Source organism: Diadema setosum, chromosome 4 (genome assembly GCF_964275005.1).
Source record: "Diadema setosum chromosome 4, eeDiaSeto1, whole genome shotgun sequence".
NCBI lineage: Eukaryota > Metazoa > Echinodermata > Echinoidea > Diadematoida > Diadematidae > Diadema > Diadema setosum.
The window spans coordinates 11,881,380-11,907,210 of record NC_092688.1 but is presented as its reverse complement, the minus strand read 5'-3'; the positions used below and the strand labels follow the sequence as shown (position 1 = coordinate 11,907,210).

The 25,831-nt window shown below is 38.6% G+C and overlaps 1 protein-coding gene across 1 annotated transcript in view; it reads right to left on the bottom strand.

Annotated features, from left to right (window-relative positions):
* Nucleotides 1-8,955: 8,955 nt before the first annotated feature.
* The window catches only part of LOC140226872 (equilibrative nucleobase transporter 1-like), a 35,485-nt gene continuing 18,609 nt past the window's right edge, over nucleotides 8,956-25,831 (bottom strand). The window contains exons 5-12 of the mRNA XM_072307301.1: nucleotides 19,900-20,071; nucleotides 18,972-19,030; nucleotides 18,764-18,839; nucleotides 15,702-15,911; nucleotides 13,040-13,159; nucleotides 12,101-12,290; nucleotides 11,283-11,406; nucleotides 8,956-10,391 (exon numbers count right to left, since the gene is read on the bottom strand). Coding sequence (XP_072163402.1) covers nucleotides 10,236-10,391; nucleotides 11,283-11,406; nucleotides 12,101-12,290; nucleotides 13,040-13,159; nucleotides 15,702-15,911; nucleotides 18,764-18,839; nucleotides 18,972-19,030; nucleotides 19,900-20,071 — 1,107 coding nt within the window. The 3' untranslated portion in view covers nucleotides 8,956-10,235. The remainder of the gene's footprint in view (nucleotides 10,392-11,282; nucleotides 11,407-12,100; nucleotides 12,291-13,039; nucleotides 13,160-15,701; nucleotides 15,912-18,763; nucleotides 18,840-18,971; nucleotides 19,031-19,899; nucleotides 20,072-25,831) is intronic.

The following is a 25,831-nucleotide window of genomic DNA, read 5'->3' as shown; positions in this document are numbered from 1 at the left end:
CATAGGACACATGCACACAGGCTTGATATTCTACAAGGCATTGCTTTTAATTTTCCAACAAATGGAAACAAAAAATATCAACAAATTATGCAAGTTGCTGCATGATCAGTCATGATCACTTCCACATGTACTTGCAGCTGCTTTTAAAGTTTACATAAAAATAGACAATTTGGCAAATTTACAAAGTCAGTTCATATTTTTCATTCAAATTCTAATTGATATAGAATGTACAATCCACAAGGAAGGGGAAAAAAGAAACCTCATGAAAAGCAAAATATGAAAAGCAAAATATTATTGGCATACTCAATTCATCTTTGCCTATGTTTCTGTTTCTTACATCACTTCATCGGTCATGATATGGCAGCCAATAGATAAAATGTACATTTGATTCATTATTTTCAATCTTACACGACACAATAAAATGAGGCAGTCTTTCTAATAGATTTACCAAACTATCGCTCAAAAAGTGGTAACATATACATATACAACTGGTTTACCAAGGTGTACTCTGTTCAAGTATCAATTGTCCACAATGCACATTCATTAATTTTTAAAATCCTGTTTTGTTTTGTTTTTGCCTGTTTTTCACCTTTTTCCTTGGTTATCAGTCACCAGTGAGTGAACTTTCTCAGTGCAATAATTTTGATAAACTGAAATTACCTCTTCCAAGGAATAAGCATGCACTGTCAAACACACACGGCATCATGCCACAATTTTAGGCTGCGGCCGACAGAAAGTTATAATGTACTGTCATTCGTTCACATAACGAAAGAACTACTCATAAACTTTCCGGATTGTTGCAAGAGCCAATTACAGTTCATATTTGTACGTCACATCAGCTGCAATTGAAGAGCACCTCACTGGATATCGCTGGAGTAATTGCTGGAAAATCCCAATTCACAGGAGTCAAAATATTGCCTTTGATACTAATGTACTCCTTCATAACCATACAAATATCAATGTACATCGGAAAAATAATGCCACAGCATTAACAGTTACAGGGAAATTCTAGTCTGTGTTCAAGGAGAGTAAACTGAAACAGAAAAGTGATATTTTCATGAAAATCAGACATAAACAGAAAGAAAGATGACATCATGCATAAGTAACTGCTATTCTAGAACAATTTGACAAGGATGATACATTTTTTGTTTGTTCATCTTTGATTCATGTCAGAAATGAAGATGAAATTCAGTGAAGGCTTAGCAAGCTAGTAACCTGGAGACTAGCGAGGAATTAAAATCATCACTTCATAGCATGTCCAAAGGCCATTGGGACCAGTATCTGTCTTCAGGTAAAACATGCAAAACTTTTGCAAAATTTAGGAGGTATCATTATTATTAGGTTGCTTTTTCCTTTTTTTTTTTTTTGGTCAAGAGTCCCTTTAAATAACCACTGTTCTGTTTGTGAGATTTCAATTCAAAGTTGACTTGAACACAAGGTTTTACATTTTAAAAAATAATGTCTGATTGAATCAAATAGACAGGCATGGTTACTGTGCACAGCAAAATCTCTGAAAAAAAGTTTGATTTAATCAAAATTAGCATGAATGTACATGTGTGGAATGTGAAAACATGAGTTAAAAAAAAAAACTCACTTGATTAAAGAAAAGTTCATTTGTGTGCTCCCTTTGTACGAACATTTTTATAGGTTTTTTTTATTATTTTTTTTGTTGAAACAAAGTAAAAATTGAGGTTCCAAAATTATAATCCACATGTATATAACTTTATATACTTTATTTGTTTGGCTGTAACATAATTTCATAATATTCAAACAAAAGACATCTGCTGGTCCCGAGGGCTTCGTTAGAACGGGGGTTTTCGGTATGAGATATCAAAATTTGGGCAACAGCTATAAATGTGATTTCAGATTGCGTGCATCATCCCCATGAATATCCATGCTTCAGCTAATGCTGTGTCCTATGGGTGTCTGCAAATAGTCACATACTTAACCTCTATCCTACTATAAGATTGTGAAATCCCCACACACTTTAGACAGAGCCTACAAGGTCAGCCCTATAGTACTCTTCATTGATTTTTAGTACATGAACTATCACTTGTACAGCTTTTCCTCCAAAGAAAACACTGTTTACCTTGATTCTGCTTGAAACACACCCTGAAAGTAACGCTATCACACATCATGAAGGACAGGCAAAGTCACTGCCTCATAGCAAATAGCACAATTTCACATGACATGGGTAATTTTGAGTAGAAAAATAAACATTAATTTGCCTGAACCAACTTAGCAACATGATCAAAGATGTCTACCAAATTAAATGTTCCTAAGACAGTGAGGTACATGACAGACTGGCGTACAACCTCCTTAATATTCATTTTTTAATGATTTTTTGTTTTGTTTTGTTTTTGCATTTGTTCAGTGTATGATTACCTCTATCTTTTTTACAGATGTGAGGCTGATATCGAAGTTAGACTCAAACAACCATTTCTTTGGGTTAAATTCTCTTTTACAGGAATTGCACATATCTGACTCATCAGAATAGACATATACTGTACCATCACACAGTGATTGCGTTGATCGCCATTCGTTAAAGAAATGATATATGGAGATATATAGACAGACAGATGAATAAACTGATAGACGGATAGAGCAATAGACCAAGACTGATGTGCAACGAAATCTACTTAATAATGCATATGAAATTATACACGTCAAGAAAAGAATACATAAGCTACAGGCCACACATTAGCCAATGTCTATGCTCTACAACAACAAAAAGTTGCCATCTACACAAGCGTTAATAAACTAAAGAAAAAAAACAACAACAAATAAATGGAGCTTAAAGCATACCCTCCAACTCATGCATAGACATTTGTTATTCCACACTACACACTGCTTCTACACAATAGAATAATTGTCACTTATATATAAAGGAAGATATTGGATGACAACTTTGCTTTATGCATGGGGCATAAGACCTGCATACTTATGTTTATCACTTTTGGCAACTGTCAAACCCTGTCCATCCATTTAAACATTTACAGGAAAAATATGATTACATCTCTAAGTTAGATTTTTTTTTCAAAGAAAAAATGCTACAAAATTCAACCACCATACAATGACATTCATGTCAAAATGAACAAAAGAATAAATCCAAGCCATCACATTGTGTATGCATGGATGCCAAATGCAGAAAAAAACAAACAAAAAACATACAGCAACTGTGATATTACCTGTGCCAATCCGTAAAAACATGGAATTTGTGCTGGGGAAAAATTGGAAGAATTCGCAGCAAGACCTGGAATATTTTCATCTAAATACTGCCTCAAAACCGCAACTATGCTATTACATATACTTCATAAGGATCATCGAATGACAGCAGAATCCAAACTCAGGCTTGATCATTCAAGCGTAGACAAAATGTGTACATTTCCCGATGACTTTTCGTACGCTTTCAGTATGCAGATATGCATGTTTGCATCTGTTGAACTTGGACACTAGATCTGTCATTGCTTTGCTCCGAGTATCTTTTTTTTTTTTTGACACAGAAACTTTACAATGACGTTGTATATACAAACGAGGGCAGGGCATGATTTGATCTGCATAACAGTTTATGATATCATATCATGATATGATACAATACGAATTGATTAATGCCATCTTATTTGTGGAGAGCTACAACCAAACAATACAACAAAAAGAAAAGCACAAACCAATTTATCAATGGGCACTCTCCCCTCAAAACCAATTCCTACTTTATATAATCTTTCATCTCTTTATTGTCTGTACACAGAAGGGTTGACACCAAATATGAACTACATTACAAAAAGAAATATTTTAAAACTGAGCAGCAAAGAACAAGCAAACAAACAAAAACAAACAAAACAAAACAACAACATAAATCATTATCAAACAAGAAATAAAGTGAAAAACAAAAAACTAATGATGGCTGCAGTGACTCTTGCACCAAAGTCTGATCCTCTGAGCGCTATACTGTCTCTTTCACGGGCAGTAATGTACTATCAGCCACAAAGGGTCATAATACCGCAGATTTATCATGATTTATTCTCTTTGTTGGACCTCTTACAATTGCATCACACTTTATGAGTTATAAACCTTGTTTGTGTCTGTAATGCAAAAGTTTTCTGCAATGGGCAAGAGAGAGAAAGAAATGATGTATATCCCAGGTCACTGGTATCAGCCAGTAGCTGAGCTTTTGAGTGATACTCCTCAAAAGGAGATATGGCAGTTGGATAAATTTTCAGCAAATATATGATAATCCCTGCTGATAATAGGAGATCATCATCTCTGCATTGTGATGATATCATATGGGAAGACTGGAAGGAAAGGATTAAGACCATAGTATGAGAAAAAACAATTCCCCTCTTCTTTGTTGTTGTTGATGATGATTTCCTAAAGAGCTGATAATCGTTTGATACCTCAAGCGGGTGCTGTTCGTTATTCCGAAGGTTCGTTAATCCGAAACACACAAATTCCCTATACCTAGAGGTTCGTTTATCTGAAAATGAAAAAAGGGTTTGTTAATCCGAACATTTGTGGCGTTATTCCGAAGGTTCATTATACCGGAGCTTCGTTAATCCGAAAATGAAATAGGGTTCGCTATTCTGAAGGCTCGTTTATCCGAAAATGAAATAGGGTTCGTTATTCCGAAGGTTCGTTAATCCAAAAATGAAATAGGGTTCGTTATTCCGAAGGTCTGTTGATCCGAAATGAAATAGGGTACGTAACGAACCTTCGGAATAACGAGCTTTGTTTCATTTTTGGATTAACAAACCTTCGGAATAACAAACCTTATTTCATTTTCGGATTAATGAACCTTCGGAATAACAAACCTTATCACATTTTCGGATGAATGAACCTTCTGAATAACGAATCTTTGGAATAACAAACCTTCTGAATAACGATCCTTCGGACTAAAGAACCTTCGGAATAACAAACCTTCGGAATAACGAACTGTAACCACCTCAAGCCATATCCAACTCTAACCTTAATATGAGTGGCAACAACCAACTATCCCGAGCTAATGATGTTATCTGATCTGATGCACACATATAGGCATGTACAGTTCTGTACCTTCAAATAATAACACTATTCATATGCAAGACCCTTGGTTCAGTGTGGAATGTTCAGCACGGAATGTCCAACCACAGAGATACAAGACCAAGAGAGGATGGACCGCATCAAATCGCTGCACCATCATGGAATGCTGGAGGCTACCATTGAGAAAGCTGGGTGAATCACCACTTTTAACCACTTTGTACATAGATATAAATGAAGAGGAATAGTAAAGTAAGAATTAACATTTACATCTCAAGAAAAAGAAAGAAAGAAAACAAAACAAGTCAGTCTTGGAGTAAATGCAGACCGTGTCCACACACAAAGCAACAGGCTTTTTAAGGCAGCTTTTTGGGAACTAATACCAGGTCCCCTAATCGTTCTAGCATGAACCTGCATGAGTCTGGCAAATCTCAGAGAGCATGCTCGCAGCAATAAATTTGATTAGTACAATGAAAAAACAAACAAACAAACACACAGGAAAGGGAACTTCAAAAATGATACAAGCAAAATGTGCCAAATGAGCAGACATGCTTAAGTATACAGTATAACTACGCTATACCTTGTTTACAATTATGATATTAAGCATCATAGCTTTATATCAAAGACAAAAATAATAAAATTCAACAATATATCAGGCTGGGAATAATTCCTCTCTGACTGAAAATCTTATGTATATTACAAAATAGCTTAGAGGGATACACATAACCATCCTTAAATAAGCAAGTTAAAAACTTCTAAATATGGTAATATGGTGAAGCTAAATATAGCATAATAAAACAGAGCAACTCAAGTATACTTTGAGTTGTTTCCAACAACTTTTTTTCCTTTCTTACATTGTGAATACTAACCCTGGTTTCAAAGCATGGCGGAAGCTCTTGGAAAGTGACAGAGGTTGTCCAAAAAAAACCCCACCTTTTTTTTCATCTTCAAGTGCATCTTTTATCTTTTTTTTCTCTCCCTCCCACTTGTAAAAATTCACAAACTGAGAATAGTAAACAATTCATGATCAATACTAAAACAGTTGATGGGACAAATTATTAATCAAGAGAAGATCTACATTTGTAGATGGAACTTTCTTCTGAGGCACTATTACAGAAGAAGATGGAATTCACTTCCAAATCACCAAAATATAATATCTTTCGTCTCATCATTGAAGTTCAATGGGCCAAGTGCAAAGTAGAAATATTTGCAGCTGCACCATAGAGAGAGCTTACACGCTCCTACGCAAAGAGCATCCCTCGAGCTCACTGAGAATTCGGCAGTCTCCGCTGATTGCATCTGCCTAAAGAGTACTATCAAATGCCAAAAGTACTTATCTCGATGATAACTACAAGTATCTCTGGACAAATACTAAATTTCATTAAGTGTTTTGTTACTACATTCTAAGCAATCCTATTGCAAGACTTGTAGCACATGGGAAAAGGGTAATGATGAATATGGTTAGTCAGCATGGGAAAAGAGCCTCTCACCACCTACAATACCTTGTAAGACTTGTGTATGAAGAGAGAAATAGTAACCAGTGTAATACCATGATGATTTTACCTTGTTTACCTCTAATGTATGGGCAAGTAAGACAGTACAGACGTGTTTTTAAACTGACACAATTGCTAACTCATGGCGACCATGTACACTGTATACCAGTGAAGGGAGATTTATAATAACTGACCAGTCACTACAACATAACGACTAACAAAGAGAACTTTCTGTTTCGGGTTTCCCCCCCCCCCCCCCTCTTTTTCCTTTCTTTCTTTATTCTGTTGAACTGAACATGGACAGGGAAGTTATCTGTGACTTTATATAACATGTGATACTGAAGAATTGTGAACAATTGATGTTAGCTACAGACTTGATTTCAGCCCAAATGGGCCAAGTGCAAAGAAGAAATATTTGCAGCTGCACCATACAGAGAGCTTATACGTTCCTACGCTAAGAGCATCCCTCGAGCTCACTGAGAATTCAGCAGTCTGTTTTGATCGCATCTGCCTAAAGAGTACTATCAAATGCCAAAAGTACTATCCCGTTATAACTACTAGACAACATAAGAGTCATGTGACTACATTCCAACGAATCCTATTGCAAGACTTGTAGCACATGAGGAAAGGGTAATGATGAATATGGTTAGTTAGCATGGGGAACAAGCCTCTCACCACATACCTTGTAAGACTTGTGTATGAAGAGAGAAACAGTAACCAGTGTAATACCATGATTTTACCTTGCTTACATCGAATATAAGGGCAAGCATTAACCCGTTGAAGACTAGTCCAGAGTATACTTGGGCAAGTGTCTATGAAAAAATGTATGTTGTAGCAAAATCAGTCCATCCTCAGCAGATTAAAGACAGTACAAAAGTGTTTTTGAACTAAAACAATTGCTGACTCACCATGATCATGCACACTGTATACTGGTAATGAGAATTCTACAAAATATGTGACCAGTCACTACGACATAACGACTTAAGAAACAGAACCTTTTGTTTGTTTGATTTTTCTGTCGAACATAATATGGATAAGGAGGTCATATACAAAGTATGGCATATGCCCTGTGGAACTGCAAAACTGTAAAACAAATTGATGTTGTCTTGTTTTCAGCCCCATTCACCACGGACAGCCAGGGAATATCTTCACTGCAAGTGTTGAGCGACACATGGATAGTTACAAACATGTGGAACTTTTGAGATAATTGATGTTGGCAATAGTCTTGTTTTCAGCGCGATTCACCATGGATAGCCAGGAATATCTTCACTACAAGTGTTTAACACAACACAGATAGGAAGGTCATATGTGAAAAGTTACATAACATATATTGTGAGACAATTGATGTTAGCAATAGTCTTATATTCAGCCCAATTCAACATGGACAGCTAGAGAGTATCTTAACTTTAGAGTTGAATGCAACATGGACTGAGCAGTCATATCAAAGTTTGATACAAACATTGTGGAACTGGGAGACAATTGATGTTAGCGATAGTCTTGTTTTCAGCCCCATTCATCATGGAGTGCCATAGTACAATTGTATACCTTGACGGCAAGCGGTCTACGGTAGAAAATGCAATATCCCCCGACAGCAAGCAGATGCTGTCACGCAACAAAAATCCTCACAGCGCCAAGAGTAGTAGGCGATAGCTAGACAGTTCATGACTCAAATAAGTACTGATACATTCAACTTTTGTCAAATTACCACTTACGATACTGCGTAAGATGGCAAAGGTACTTTTGAAGAGAATATCCTGAGAGGGTGAGATTTTATGTCTCTGTACTGATGTCTGAAGAAATTCAAATTCAAAGTATGCTATGTTTTCATAGGGCAAAGGTCAAACAGAATAGAAATGCACACACTAGTGTGCATTGCTTGCTGCTTATGCAAACTGTCACATACAAACTATCGTAAGGATGGAATATTTTGTGGTGTGGACATTTATGCACATTTTGTGCTCTACGATGCCATCAACTATCTTGCTTACTGTGTTTTGTTTGCATGAATTTTACTCTCACTAACAGAGTATTGACATATGGTGAGATTAAAAAACACACACAAGAAAAAATTTACTGGATGATTCGAGCACAAGAAGTGGAACACTAAAAAACTTCCTAAAACTTCCTCAAATATCTCAATTGCCTTTGCGCAGTTTTTACATTTCTTGAAGGGAATTTTTTCTTTAGCATCGTTTCACCACAGATGAACAGTAGTTTGTCCAAAACACTTCATCTGCTCAAAATCTCTTACATTATTCAGATGAAAACTGTCTCTTCTGAACGATAACCTACATACAGTTACCTACAAATCCAACGCTAGGTTTTTTTTTCTCAAGAGAGGATACTATTAAAATGAAATATCGATGAAATGGATACCGGTACAAAGATTATCACAGTAAGCTTGAGATATGAAAATATCATCTCTGTCTAAAAATATTCTTTCCCCTGACAATTACAGAAAGTCCCCCCCCCCCCCACACAAAATCTGATTAAACAGAATAATTGATTCACCCTCTATACAAAGAATCATTCCACAAGACATTATGTTAGTACATACTGTAAAATCCTCTCCATCGCTACACCTTTCTATTCGAGGGTTATCGTATAAACATGAATGAATACAACTTTAAAAGACAAGTCTCTTAAAACCACCACTTGGGTTCACTTTTAAAGAGGAGAGAATGTCTCTCTCAAAAAAGACAACACACAAAAGATTTTGTCAACAGATGTATAGTCCACCTGCCGGGCAAAATGTCCCTGGTCAAGTGGGCAGCCATCAACTGGATGGCCATCAAGATGGACAATCTTGTCTCCTATAAAAATGACCATTAACCAGTGACTTGCCAGCAAAAGTGCTAGCAAATTGAAATCAGTAAAACAAATGAGAAATACAAGAAAGAGAAAGAATAGTCAAGGAAGTAATCTAAATTCATTGTTGTATATTCATACTTGCTTTCTTGGCATTTTATCTCCAACCCAGGTGCACACATACAGCAAAATATACTGTTTCCTTTTTTTCTAAAGATTTTTCTTGGCCATCTTTCAAACACAGCACATCTGGGTTGAAATGGCTCCATACAAAGTTGGCTATTATCGAAAGGGCGTACCTGCCCACCCTGCAGCCCCACACATAGGAACACACGGAAGTTAAATTTGCGGAAATACAAATAGTCATCAATCTCCCATGCTTCATTATCAACAGATGGTACTTAAGAAAGGAAAAAACCTATTGACATGGATATATCATTCCTGAAAAAAAAAAACCCAGAAATATTCCTCTAAAATTTGAAAAGTTGGCAGGTATGAAAGGGGCATTCGCAAGGCTTCCGCGTTATAAATTTCACCAAGCTGTTGGTAATTCCACATGAAATTACGAACAACACCACCATCAGCGAGGCACACTAGTCCACTCTATTCACCATTCAAAAGAAAGGTGTCTCGCAACTCGCTAACAAAAAGGCAGCACATAGTTTCCTGCACACTCCCCGCATTTTATCCATCTGCACAGTTCTAAAAAAGATTACATCGCACACAGACGCAAGCTGACACTTTTTTTTTTCCCAAGTCGTGCTGCCACCAAGGTCAAATGAAACTCCAAACCGCTGTGACAGATGTTCCTCAAACATGGATTATGCTTCTTTGTTGTAATTTTAAAGTTGTTAACGCCATTTGCGATCAACGAGGTCCCTGCCTCTGGTCTGGCCGTAAGGGACTTGACCTTTTGACCTCCTATGCCTTCATGCTCATCGCGACGAAGCTGGCCTCGACATGTGGGCCCTCCTCTCTCGCCTCCTTAAGGTGGCGCTCCTTGCGCCTCACAAAGATGAAGATGTAGATGGGAAGACTCAGAGTCAGCAAGTTGAATACAATGAAGCAAATGTTGAGCTGGCAAGAGGAAGGGAAGATGTTTGAAAAAAAAAAATGATAATGCTGACACAATGTGGGGTGGCCAAAATTTACAACATTCAACAAAACTCTAGGAGGTTTTGCAAATGGGAAGACTCAGTGTCAACAAGTTGAATACAATGAAGGAAGATTTTTGATTAAAAAAAATGATAAAGCTGACACAATGCAAGTTGGCCAACATTTACAACATTCAACAAAACTCTAGGAGGTCCTAACAAAAGGTGGGACCCCTCCTTTTATTAGGATCACTTTGTTTTGCTTTGTTTTTGGATATCTCAGACATTTCGATTTTCATCAAGCAAACTTTTGATTCCTCTTAGAATATTGTATGTCCTTTAATATCTCATAGAAGTTGTTTCTAATTATCTTGCAAAGAATTAAAACCTGAATCCCCCATCTCAACCAAAACTGATTGTTTTCTTTTACTTACATGAAAGATATGCTCAGTCAAAAAACAAAAAAAAATACAGCATTCATTTGAGGCAAAGTTGTATTATCACTGTCATACTGTCTTGCTTAAAGGGACTTCACATTAATCTAGTAAAAAACGGGTGGGAATTGTCATAATAAACAAATTAGATCATCTTTTTTTCTTTTCATGAATAGATTGAAGGATTACCACAGGGTCACTTGTGACTTGAGAACTTCATCAATAGAGGTTTGTTCCTCAGTTCTTATACCTTTGTAGAAAAACAAAAAGGGGGGGGGGAGAGAAATGTATATTTTTCCCCCCTTTTTTGATCAAACATTTAGAGTCATATTGAAAAGTAGCTGTTTTATAAAAGAAATGAGACAAAAATTGTTGGTGTGTTCTGTTATGCAGCCCTGTTTATGACATCACAAACAGGTCTGTGGGCCAATGATACTCACAATGAATGGGTCGCCTTTCAGTACGTTCTGCAGAATGCTGAAGATGGGGTACTGGAGGAGTCCAAAGATGCCGGCAAACGACCCCATGACCCCAAACAGGGTGCCGAAGAACTCCTGGGGGAACCTGTCGGGGCAAGGGAAGATTTGAGGAAGGACTTTTACATGACTGAAATCACTACGAGCAAACTCAACACAATGGATGGATTACTACTGTTTGCAGGCATTAGTAGTTACCACATTGTCAGGAGCACCTTTTTTGAAATACGCGTTTTATCACACAACTCACTGTATGTGTATCTCCTTAATGTGTTTGGAAAAATTAAACTATGTCAAGTGACAAAGGGAGAGTAGAAAGGGAGGGTTTTTTTTTTTCAAAATCTTTATGTCATGTGCAAGGAAATGGAAAAAGCATCTTTTAAAAAGCCATTTTTTTGGAGGGGGTGGGGGAGTATGAATCATTTACATTGAAAAGACATATCATCCCTTGAAAGAGTAGAAATTCTATTTCAGAATCATACATTTTCAGGAGAACTACAGTACTCTTTTCATTTTAACAAAATAACAAGGTTGCAACTGATTTAACAATCATGAATTTATGAGCATCACGGTTAGCATCAAACAATGCTGGATGAAACATGTTTTGGATCACATTAATAATCGCAAACGGTTTAAAACTCAAATCAGTATTTTCAAACTTGAATTAGGACGCGTTTGATTATATGCCAACTGAGATACGAGGTCTAGTCTCCCAAGGGACGATACCCCGCTCTATGGTTATCCCTTGTGACACCACACCACACCACACCACCACAACTTACATGATGGGGATGGCCGCCACCGACAGGCCGTAGAGAAATGACCGGATGATCACTTGGATCAGAAAGGTCAAGTACTGAAGCTCCAGCTTCGGGATCACAATGCAAACGGAGAAGACTGTGAAGAGGATCGTGGTCAGGGACAGCGGCATGATGGCGTCCTGCAGGTCGGCGTACGGACTGCGCTTGTCGACTTAAGCGCAAAAAGGGCATAACATTGATAAGCATGAATTGAGTGAGGTAATATCTGTAGTTTTAAAACCGAAACATAGTTCTCATATGGGTTCAAGACTCATCTTCCACCATTTGGAATTTGCTTGCAATACATATAAAGGGCCTTGCCGCCTACAAAGAAACCAACCTGGCTGATGTAATTTACCAGGATGATGATTTATTATTGATAATCTATTATAATACATTATGCAGCAACTACAATCAACTATGTTCTTAGACTATCATACTTCCTGCAAACCTTTCTGGCTAATACATCACATATTTTCTGGTAATTCAACTGAAATTGTGATATTACAGCAATATTTCACACATTTCTTTTGCATATGTGTACATTTTAGATAAAAAATGGACAGTTTTACAGGCATACAAGAACTATGTTTTCACTTAAGTTCGCTTTGCTTGATAATCTAGAGTCTTTGTGAATGGAAGTAAAAACAGCACTAATTGGTCTTTATTGTCAGATTCTAACCAAGAGAGTTTGACCAAGCAATGTTTGATGATATCAGAATGGAACTTGTCAGGTTGCCATGCTGTATAAAGCCCAGTCATACTCTACAGAGCTTTGTACCAAGTTAAATGATCTTCCAATGGATACGCCTCAGGTTGCTACAAAAGTCAAAAGTCCACACTGACAGACAGACTGACAAAACAGACAACCTTGGAGGGGTAAGGAAAGATGGACCCACAAAAATGTTAGAAATCACTCACCATTTCTCTTGACACACCATCCCCGGGTCATCTTGTTGCGATCCAGGAGGAGTCCTCCCAACGGAGCTACAACGAAGCCGCAGAATTGGATGATGGAGAAGACATTGGTGTAGTGGCTCACTGCAGGATGGAAGGTGGGGGATAGCAAAATGAGAACTCTGATTAGCATTACTCACACAGAATGACAAGCATGGGACTAGGCAAAAATTACTTAAAATCTTTGATTTTTATTTTCATCAAAAATTAGTGGATGCCTGGCCACAGCTCAGTGGGCAACAACAACAACAGACATATTTTGTATGCGTACATTAAACCTCCCGGGACCACCCTCCTAAAATCCTAATCACATGGTATATGAATATGTATTGTTACGAGATTGAAAGAATTCTAAGGTCTCTCCCAAGGTAATCAAATGTGTTACAAGTCCTATCGTAAATGCTTAAAAGTTCCTGGAATGAATTGATTCACAATATTTTTTTTTTAATGTTTCTTTTTAATGTTTCTTTTGCAGGAGATGGTAGAATGAAGGACAGAAACAAACAAAACAAACAAAAAATAATACAAATCAAAGCAAGAGCATGAGGAATTCACATGACTTGAAATGTAAGGATGCAGTTCACTCCACAAGGGTTATGTAACAGACTTTGTCTACTTCTCCTACCTAAAGAGCAAAGTAATACCATTAAACCTTGTTTGGCAAGGATATGATCGGATTTCTTCCAGTCGCTTCTCTTTTATTAGTAAACTTACAAGATACCTGTAACAGATCATGATAGTGCAAGACAAAACATATGCTTGATATTATATTTTTGTGAAGTATTTTGATATATGTTTAATCTTTAGTTAGGTTCACATGCTGTTCCTAAACTTTAAGTTTAATTTGAAAACTTAACTCTCGATGATAAGCTTGTACATGTAGTTTAGCACCCTGTGGACACACTTGAAAGTTGGCAAACTTAAAAGTTTAGTCGATGATTAGAACCACGAGACATCTTAGGGTTTACGCTCTCTCCACAAGCCACAGGGGGGTCCCCACTCGTAGTTTCGCTCCGTGTGGACACAATAATCAACAAACTTGTGAGTTAGTGTAAACCTCGCATCTTGTTTGCTGTGCTATTTTGTATGGGCACATTCCCGGCACAAGGTCATCTAGCAAAGACTCTGCACTTCCGTTGTAATCATCGAGTGGGGCTCGCTCATAAGTTGTAAGTTAAAGTTTAGGAGCACATGTGAACCCACGTCGTGAATTCACAAGTGGAACTAATTATCATCGACAGTGAAGTTTTCGACCTAGACTTCAAGTTTGGCAACTACATGTGAACATAACTACTGTAAGAGTGCTATATAAGAACCTATATTGTAAAACATGAGAGTGAAAATGTGACACTGAGGCCATGCATGCATTGTCTGCTCATCCTCCTTTGGTCGGTCTGGTGCTCGTGATCGATGTTTTTAAACTATGATACCAGGGTCGGCCTCACATGAGGAAGAATTCTCCTTCCTTGGCTCTCGCCCAAGTCACTGACATTCCTTTGACCTCTGCTCCATTTGTGTGGTGCATTGCTTGTAATGTCTTTTACTTTTCTTCTTAATCATTGAAAAATACAACAAACATGCACTGGAGCATGGCTATACCCAAAGTTTACGAAGAACTTTCAGAATGTTTCAGCACTTTACTCACTTTGAGCAATTTTCACATTCTTCTTGATATCATGACACAATATCAATTGCATTTCAACTGCATAGTATTTGCAATGGATGCTCAAAAATATGTGCTAATATTTGTGCTCATACAAGATTTCATACAATTTTTAAGGATGCTCTAGAGTAGGAAAATATGAACTACCTCATCCCTTCATAAATTGCATTTCAGTTGCATATTATTTGCAATGGATGCTCACAGAAACTGTGCTAATATCTGTGCATTGTACAGGATTTCATAAAATTCTTTTAGGATGCTCTAGAGTATGAAAATATGAACTACCTCATCCCTTCATAAAGGTGATAAGAAGTATCCATACGTGCTATGCAAATATCTGTATATCATACAAGATCTTACATATATATTGAGGATATTCTACATACCTGGAACTATATCACCTACCTTGTGACTTCATAATTGGCCATATGAAATATCCATAACATTATGGCCTCGTACTAAGTTCCCTCTTGCTGTTATAAATTCATATCAAGATTAAATCAAAGTGGTCTCCATAAAGTATGATGGAAACATAATCACAATCACACGACTGATAAATGGTTGCGCAAAGACAAAATGTACAATCCCAAGGTGATTGCGAAGTAAAGTCTGGACTGATTCATCACAGTCTAAAAGGAAACCCTAAATGATTACATCCTTCAAAAGTATACTTACAAACAAATACTGATCAAGCTATTTTCACTGATCTTTCACTGGTAATATGTAGATAGCTTCAGTTGTTCAACAGCACCCACATGCCTGCTTGGAAGTACTACAGCACTCTTTGTGTACAGTATCTATAACTTCCATCATTATTGCTTATCACAGAGAATTAAAGAAAAAAAAAATGCTGCATTTTCTAGGAACTAAAATGGTGTCGTTCTAGGCATAGTCCCATGCACACAATAATGTGTAGGTACAAGTGAAAGAGCCTCCTCCCCCTCCATCTCCTCCTTTACTCACCTACGTCCTTGTCGTTGTTGCTGAGCTGATTGAGCCAGGGGTTGAGGGTGCCGATCATGAAGATGAGGCGCAGCTGGAGGATGGAGATCCAAGCCACGAGGAGCCAGAACATGAGGGAGCAGAGGCAGGAGCGGATGGTGGGGAAGTCCTGCTTCTTGAAGGCCTCCGCCTCCGCCTGGATCACCCGGGACTTTCTCCTCTTCATCCCTACTTGGAGAAACGTATACAATGTGTAGGGATATTATAGAGAGAGATTGGAGTAGAGGGGGAGGGGAGAGGGAGGAGGAGGGAGATGGGAGGGGTAGAGAGAGGGAGAAATAGTAAAAGAGAAAAGGGAGGGGTAGAGAGATTAGGAGAAATAGAGGGGGGAGGGAGAAAGAGAGGGAGTAGGACAGGGGAGATGTAAAAAGGGAGAGAAAAGAAGAGAGGTATAGGAGAGGATGGGATCGAGGGGGGGGGGGGGAGAAAAGTAAGAGACAGGGAGAGATGAGGGGAGGGGAGGGTGAGTGTGAGGGAGAGTGACAAAAAAGGGAGAGAGGGGAGAGATATACATATAGAAGAAAGAAGAGAGAGATATATAGAGAGACACAAGAATATATAAAAGCAGGAAGAAACAGAGAGGCAAAGAAGAGAGAGATGGGAGGGGGAGGGAGAGATGGGTAAGAGGATGGATGGATGGGGCAGGGTGAGGGAAAGAGAGAAAGAAAGAGAGACAGGAAATAGACAGGCAAACAGTCAGGATGAACAGACAGTGACAAAGAGGTGGAGAGAGAGTATGAAAGAGAGAATCAACTTAGTTTGATAAAAAAAAAGGACTGCAAATAGTGGCATCAAGCTTGAGGAACATCAACCCACAAACCTGCCCCCATCCTCTATCCCACCCTCTGATTACCCTCTCATCAAATCCCCAACAAACCTTGTTCCTTACCTTTTGATCTGCACACACCTGACCCCCAAACCCCAATATTCCCAAACTAAGGATCCTACATTACCTCATAACATCCCCACCACACACACACACACACTTGCAATTGACCTTTAACCCTTAAACAGGCTTTCCACATGCATCTGCTCACTTAAATTCCTCTGTGTTCTTTGCTCCACTTTTGAAACATGAACATGAAATACAAGATTTCACATTTCCCCCCTCTGTCTGACCTGCGGACTCCAAACTCCAAAACAACCCTCTAGGCATTGTTCTCCAGCAAACTTTACCTGCCTACATTAATCAATCACGCCTTAAGAGGTTGGATGCAATTCCGTAAACATTTCTGCAAAACCCTGTAATACAGGCTAGAGTAATGCGTCTCTTCTTACGCGAACGATAAACCACTGCCTCCTAATCCTATGCAAGTCCTATCGTGGCACAGTTTCGTTCTCCTAACCATGGAAATCAGCCTCAAAGATGTGGCACAAGTTTTACATTCTCTTTTGAATACTCTCCTAGAGGACAAGCTGACGTTGATTATCATTCATCCAGTCAAAGTGTGACTCCAAAATTGTTATGAATCACAAAACTGGAACGGGAACTTATGTCGTGCGATGTTTCGCCGACTTCACACATATAGGGACCATTCTTCCACTGGAAGGATGCCAGAAGAAGCTGACTGTTAATCAGCGAAATGTCGCACGACGTAAGTTCCCATTCCAGTATTGTGATTTATAACAATTTTGGAGTCTCCTTGAGGACCACACATCTGCCATTGTGCTGCAAAGACATTCCTTCAAAATGCTCTTGATTCCTTGCCAATTTTTTGTAATCATTTCCTCCATCAATAAGTATACCTTGTGATTCCTACAGGAAGTTAAAGGACATTTCACTTTCAACAGAGCTTCTCATTGTTAACACTTTTCTTGTTTTTCCTGTTGTTCAAATGCTGTCTACGATGAAAATGCTGACTTGCAACCTTCAACCCCTCCCCCCCCCCCCAAAAAAAAAAAAAAAAAAATCCATCTGGAGAGCATTTTTGCCCAAATTACCCACAGCATTAGAGGTATACCACTTTTTGCATTACTTCCCCTTGATTCTTTATATCATCTTTTGTTTCACATGCTTTCATGATATCTATAAATGTAAACTCATTTTGGATGCACAATAAATTTACAAGAACAAACAAAAATTTCTCTTCAAGGTAGTTTCTATTCCCAACACATAATTCGCTGATTAAACTCCCCCCCCCCCCAGCATTATCAATTGTCATGTTTGTGCTACATCAAAAACAACCGATGATTTAGGTTGGTCATGTGACACATTCTGTACACCCCGAAAAGGTGTTTCCTTTCATCCATTTCCTTCCCCTGTGTGTAATAAATCATACCACCTGGGTATGATCAACATGCAAAGTCATGCAGTGCTGATTACACTGTGCACTGTGTCCAAGCTCCTTAAACTCCTACGCATGCATGCATTTCAACGGTGTTATTAACCATAAGCACTGACAGTTAGCCTAACACCTATTCCTCTTCGGCAATTTGTTACAAACTAAAAGCAGTTTAAAAACCCTCCTTTCCTAGACTGATTTATCCGCGTCTTGTGAATGTCAGGACACCAAATATGGCCAAAACCGGTGAATTAGAAGTGCTGGAAGAGTGCAATCCTTGGCCAAGGCCATAAAGGGTCACTACTGCCATGGAACTATTAGGATGTATAAAGACAAAACAAAAACAAAAATCCTGGATGTAGATCACCACAGAAACGTGATTATCTGCCCATTTTTTATACGACAATGGAACTATCTTGAAAATTTATAGCAAAGTCTGTTCATAACTCCTGAAGTTTGGGGCGTAGTGAGTGCTGGGCAAAGAAGAAGGTAATACCATAGAGTGAAACCCGAGTATCACAGCCACTCGAGGAAAAAAAAAAATACAAGTGGCTTTTGTAAACAGGTGGCCACTATTGACAAGGTGATAACCAAGTTGATACTATGAGTGGTATTTCTATTTTGGGCGTGACCATGACCATAAACTTATCAAGTTGACAGGTGTCTCTGCAGTTGTCAAAAGTAACATTGGAATAAATATCAACAGAAGACCTATCAACAACTCCCCCCTACGGGACTCACCGCCATTTGGTCGCGCCTCCGACGCTTTTCTCTGGGACCCGTTGCGGTGGACGCCCCCTCCGTTCAGGTGCTCCTTCTCCGCCAGCGTCCCGTTCTCGGCCAGCGTCCCGTTCTCGGCCAGCGTCCCATTCTCGGCCAGTGTCCCATTCTCGGTCAGCGTCCCATTCTCGGCCAGCGTCCCGTTCTTGGTCAGTGTCCCATTTTCGACCTGTGTCCCGTTCTCGCCCGTGTGGGCGAGCTTCATATCCAGGTCCTCCTGGTTTGGAACTTCGTCCTTTGTGAACAGGAGCAGAATCATCAAGTAGGGAGGAAAAATGGTGTTAAAATGACAACAGTTACAGGGTAACCATTTGCAGATGAAACAAAAACCAAGCTTCAGTGCTTCAAAATGGTTCTAAAATATGAGTTAGGGATAGAAACAACCAATGTAAAAATTTTAATCAGGATAATCACTGCTAAGTACTGTTGAATGTACAAAATGCGAACAGTAGTTATAATAAAAGTGTTTTTAGACTAAACTGTTTACAGTTATGGTTTAGTGAGAAAAATAGTGCTATCTCCTTATATTTTAGGTTTTATCACGAACGTTTTATATGGTAGGATGTTTTGTGACACAACTGACCTGCACATATGCATCAAATGTGATAACTCAAACATTTATAAAATCACTGCTCCTAATGGTAAACTGTACTTTTAACATTGCAAAAAAGTTCACTCTGGCTGCATTGACACTTTGTCAAGATATTTCATGAGGTGTCAAAGTCTTGAACTGGGATGAGAAATCCTCAAGATCAAGGAGGTGGCAGACGACAAGAAAGAAAAGAACGGAAAAGCAAGACCCAACAGCTGGAACAGGAGTGAGAACAAGAACAAAGTGAGAAAGCTAATGAAGGAGGAGAAGAAAAAAGAAAAGAAAAGTATGAGGTAGATAGGGTTACACAAGGGCAAGGGGAATATAATGCACAAACTTGAAGGAAGAAAATCCTGGAATTCTTCAAACAAGAATAACTGAAAGACAATACCAGATGATAGCAGTTCAAGAGACAAACAAAATAAATTAGACTTTATTGCAAACAAAGAGAGGAAAATCAGCTTCTCATAATTATTGTAGATAGAGAATCAAACTGGGCTCACACCAACCTTTTCTTTCTGCTGCCCTCCACAGCACTCCACCTGGGTGTAGCCCGGTGGGAGGGGCCAGGGGACGCGCTTGGACAGCAGGATGAACGTGTTGATGTTGAAGAAGAGGGTTCCCCCGGCCATCACGAAGAAGGCGGTGGACATTGGAATACCGGCCTCGTAGCTCAACTGTGCATCGGAGAAGACGGAGATGGAGAAAATAAGACAATCAGTTTGGGGTGGGTGGGTGGGTGGGTGGGGGGGGGGGGGAAGGAGGAGTTCTGTGGGGTGGATGTTCATCTGACAGCCTGAATATCATCATACCTTTCCTGCTGCCTGCTTTTTCAGCCTGCATCAACACCTGCGCATCTGATTTAAACCATTATAGCAACGCTGAACACTGGCACTGGTCTGATGGTCCCAGAGCAGAATAAATCACTGTTGGACCAGTGACTTTTCAGGAATTGTTAAATTCACTTGTCTGACATGACAGGTAACATAAACAAAAATAACACTGACAGTCATAGTCAGGGCCAGTTGAAAAAAGTGCAGGACCAATAAATTTGGGGTTCAGACCAATAGGAAAAATGGATTAGTGTGCAGCCCTGCATAGTGCTTTGATTTTTTTATATCAGCCCTACAAGTTGACCACAACAACTGCAGTACAAAAAGGAATGATATTCAACTTAACTTTGCGTTTTCTGTTTTCTTTGTTTGTTCCAGGTATGTTTAAAATGAGTAAATACTAGAGTAGGAAAAGAAAACAAATGCTGTACTCAAAAAATTTGGAAATCGGCATGACGAGCTTGATGATTCCCTTTGAACGAAACAATGGGTACATGTGTTGACTCTATGCCAAGGAAGATATTGATATGTACCACTAGAGAAACAATGCAACGCCAGGTTCAGTATGGTGTGCCCTTTGTCTGCAATAGATTAAAGGGCACTACCATGAACAGCTTCCAACCTGTGAATTCCTGTGAAAAGGTAGACTTTTAACCCAATGAGGATGGGTCCCGAATATACTCGGGCAGGTGTCTACGGGAAATGCGTATTGCAGCAGAATCAGCCCATCCTCAATGGGTTAAAGGCCATCATCTTTCATTTTAAAGGACAAGTTCACCTTCATAAACATAAGGATTGAGGGAATGTAGCAATATTAGTAGAACACAATACTGAAAGTTTGAGGAAAATCGGACAATCCGTTCAAAAGTTATGCATTTTTGAAGTTTTTGTGCAGTAACCGCTGGATGAGAAGACTACTGCAGTGTATAATGCCACATGCGTACTAAAGGAAAATATAAAGAGAATTTCATAAAATTTCATCTCTTGAAAAAAGTAAACATTCCCTTGACTCATTACCGACATATATTATGGGTAATATTATGCCCCCTGCCTTTAGAAAGAGGCAAGTCAAGTGCTTTTTTATTATGCGAAAAAAGTGAAAATATGTTGAATTTTCTTTACATTTTCTTTATACTGTTGTACGCATATGACATCACAAGCTGTAGTAGTCTCCTCATCCAGCGGTTCCAACACAAAAATTTTAAAAATTCATAACTTTTGCATCAATTGTCCAATTTTCCTCAAACTTTCACTGACGTGTTCTACTAATATTGCTGCATTCTCTCAATCCTTATGTTTATGAAGGTGAATTTGTCCTTTAAAGACAGGTGGAGCAGATGGGAGACATTGGCACTCTGATTTGTCTGCTAAGTGGCACCTACAATCAAAATAGCATGGGAAACGCATCTGTCTCTGACACCCTTGAGGAAAATTCAATTTTCGGGTGGTCCCATGAAGTCAGAAATATGAAGCTACACAACAAAAAAACTCCCTGTACACATAACAATAATAACATCTGTTCACTTGGGAGACAGTATCCACATAACTACTATTCCTGCTACCATAAGTTACGTTCAGACGGGAGCCCTTAACCTCGAAGTTAGGAAACTTCGAGGTTAGAGCTTGTAGTTAGGGACCGTGAAGACGCACTCGTAGTTAGCAAACCTCGAGGTTTGCTCGATGTTTCGAGCCACGAGAAATCTTACGGTTAGCGCTCTAACCACGAGCCGCGGGGGGTCCCCACTCGTAGTTAAGCACCGTGTGGACACAAAAAACAACGAACTCGAAGTTAAGAGTGACCTCGCCGTAAACTCCAGCCCCCACAATTTCCCTCTGCTTCCGGGTCAACCTCCCAAACGTACACCACAAATACACTACACATGAAAAAACCTATGATGCACGACACAACAACATCATCTTTTCTTCCCATGCGCTTGATCTCTGAAACTGAACACGTCAAACTCGCTACTGTATTCTATATTCTTCTCTGACGATAAAAAAAAAATGTTATCGACGAATATCTTCATAAAGGCATAAAGTCATCAGTGCAGTGCTATCTCTGCATACCATGACAGAGAACAAGAGTACCTGTAAGCGAGTCCGACAGGGTTGGACTAAAGAATAAATAGACGTCTTGTTAGCAGTGTGGGCTGAAACTTCCGGTTTTGTGGTTTTAATATCGAGTGGGACCCACTCGTAGTTATGGGGGGCAGAAGCTTTACCTCGAGGTTTCGTAACCTCGAGGTTAAGATTCGTCGTGTGGACACACGTCGTAGTTAGGGGGCAAGAGCTAAACCTCGAGGTTTCCTAACCTCGAGGTTAGGGCCTGCCGTCTGAACGTAACTATTGTCTTTACCATTGATTCACTCTATCCTTCCCTCTACCATTCCCTCCATCATTCTAAATCCCATTCTCTCATCCTATTCTATCCATCGATCCATCACATTCCCTCCAACATATTCCATCTGCCATTCCATCTTAAATTCCCTCTACCCATTTTCTTAACCATTACCTTCTCCAATTCCCTTTACTACCACTGTCTCTCATTCCCTCTACCATCAAATGTCTACAAAAAGTTTTGGGGTTTGTTGTTGTTGTTGTTGTTTTCAGGGGTCTTCCTACACAAAATGTCAGGCAAATATCACTTCCCACACACGTTACAGTTCATAACCAAGAAAGATTGGCATACACTGTAAACATAGACTGTGGGTGCTTCATACAGAATGCCTGCTGTTAGTACAGTAGCATTTCATACCTCCTTCACACCCAAGCTCATTATCTCACAATGAACACAAACACACACATTTTAATACTCCATTATAACCTTTAAAGGCATAATTTACCATTTGCAGAAGAAACAAAAACCCAGCATTAGTGCTTTAAAGTAGTTCTAAAATGTGAGTTAGAGATAGAAACAGCCACTGTAAAAATTTGAATCCGTATAATCGATGTTACGTATTGTTAAACACAAAAAATGTAAACAATAGTTATAATAAAAATGTTTCCAGCTTTTCCATCTACAGTTACGGTTTAATGAGGAAAATACTGACATCCCCTTACATCTTAGGGTTTATTGCAAAAATTTTATATGGTAGGATGTTTTGTGATACAACATGCCTACACATACATGTATGCATCAAATGTGATATCTTGAACATTTTTTTTTAAATCACTGCTCCCAAAGGTAAACAGGACCTTTAAGAGCATACAAGTCATGTTGAATGTCATTACAAACTCTGGACTCATTGCTTATCTGGTAAACAGGAAGCCTTTATTGTTCTGGGTATCTTTCGTGATCTTGGATGTCATCATTTTCCCTATTGAAGCCAAGTCAAAAAGAATTGAGGAAGGAAACTTCAACAATGATACTTCCATTTTTGGCCCTCTCCTATCAGAGCCTAAAATCTCAGAAGCACATGACTTCAAGTTACTACTGCAAGACAAACACATTCAATCCAAATTTTCACAAATTTCCATGTGAAAATGGTCTTTATAGCAGGAACCCAAAGCCAGTCAAAGTTTATTTACCATATGGGACACCCTCCATCCATTCTAGTCTTTGCAAAACTAATGAACATTTCTTTCTTGAATTATGATCCCATCCATAAGCCCCTCCCCCCCCCCCACCTCCAAAACACACACAAACACACACATCTCAAGTCACCTCCTACACATTTTTTATGCCATACGGCTGACATAAATCTTTAGTGTTGATGTTACTCTGTGGACTTGCATTGAAAACAACAAAATTTGTGAATCTGTTCCGTAGGCCTGTTCAGACATACAAAGTATCTAACTGTTTTAATTATTGTGGTTTCTGCCCATAGTATATATAAATACCTGCCAAATATCAACCGAGGAAATTACAATTTCACTGATATCTTTAGTTCATTGTAGGTGCAAGGTCAAAAAAGTGTTAAAAAAACCAAAACAAACAAAACACACACACATACAATGCTGGGTAATGAAATGAAAAAGTACATTCAACTTGAGCATGGTGAGGAAGTTTGCACTTGATCTGCACAAACACTGGTTTATAGTCTCATTAAACATTAAAGGTACTAGCCCACATTTGCAAACCCACGAAAATCAAAACTGCATAAAACAGGTCCAATATGACTTCAAGTACAACAGTAACATACCTCACCTGTCGCTCTTTGTCTATACCATTAGATAAAAGAGAGAAAATCATCGTTTTAAAATCAATTTTCAAACCGGGTCAACCCGACCCAAAATCGAATTACGAGCGCGGGCTATAGCTACATACATTGTACATGTAACACGTACGTGGACCGGAGCTAGCGAGCGTTATACGCATGCATACGGATTACGGTGCATTTTCATTTATTTTTATGAAAGTAATGGACTAATTTCAACGAAATTTTGCACAGGTGTTACTGCAATCATACCCAAACTCCATGCTAACTATGAGACCAATTGCTGCAGGTTTACAAATGTGGGCTAATACCTTTAAAGCATGGTTCAACAAAGTGGGACACACAAAAAGGGACTGCACAGTACTGGTTGAGGTGAGGATTTAGCTTGTAACGTTTTGCGAGATATTTAAAAACCACTCTATGAAATTTTTAAAGAGCATACAATTCTAAGGGGAATCAAAAGTTTATTTGATGAAAATCAGTTTTGAAATGACTGAGATATATATATCTAAAAACAAGGAAAAACAAAAAGATCTTAATAAAAGTCGTGGCCTCCTAATTTTATTAGGATCGCTTTTTTTGACTATCTCAGCCATTTCAAGGCCAATTTTCATAAAATAAATGTTGAATCCTCTTTGAAACTACATGCTCTTTCATATTTCATAAAGAGATTTCTCATTATCTCACAAAAAAAAAAAAAGTTATAAACCTGAATCCTTCCCTCAACCAGTGCTGTACTCCTTTTAAGTATGGTATGGACCAAGTATGTTTATGCACTAAAAAAAAAAAATGAATAAATAAAATAAAATAAAGATTTAAAAAATGAACCCGACACCTAATGCAGAATGCTGTCTATTTCATATGACTCTGTCATTGTAGACTGAAGTGTCTCAAATTGTTATAGACGGCTTTTTCTTTCATCATTTCACTGGCAAAACATTGTTTTTGTTCATCCCGAACCCTGCTGGCTGAAACTAGTATTTGGCAAACTTTCAGCATCATGAAATCAAATTGTATCTGACATCTTTTTCTTTTTTTTTTTAAATCTATTGCAACTCTTGTTTGATACCTATTGACATGCAATGCAAGCAATATAATTTCGCAGGTGTAATATTTCTCAATTGGGATTTGTAACACAATCTCCCAAGCAGTTGAATGAGCAAATCGAAAACCGCAGTGCAGGGGAATGAGACATACACTTGAGCATTACCCCTTTTCGGAAGAAAACCTGGCCATTTCAAACCACAGAGACAACATGCAGCACTCTTATGTTACAAGAGGCAATATTTTTGCAAGTTGTTAATCTTATGAATATTGGTTGACTCATCAAATTCTCAACAATAAAAATACCATGATCAATATACTTGTATATCACTTACATATCATACAACAGCAACAAAAACACTGATGTTATACCCAAAGTGGGAAAAGTACCCCAAACCCTCTT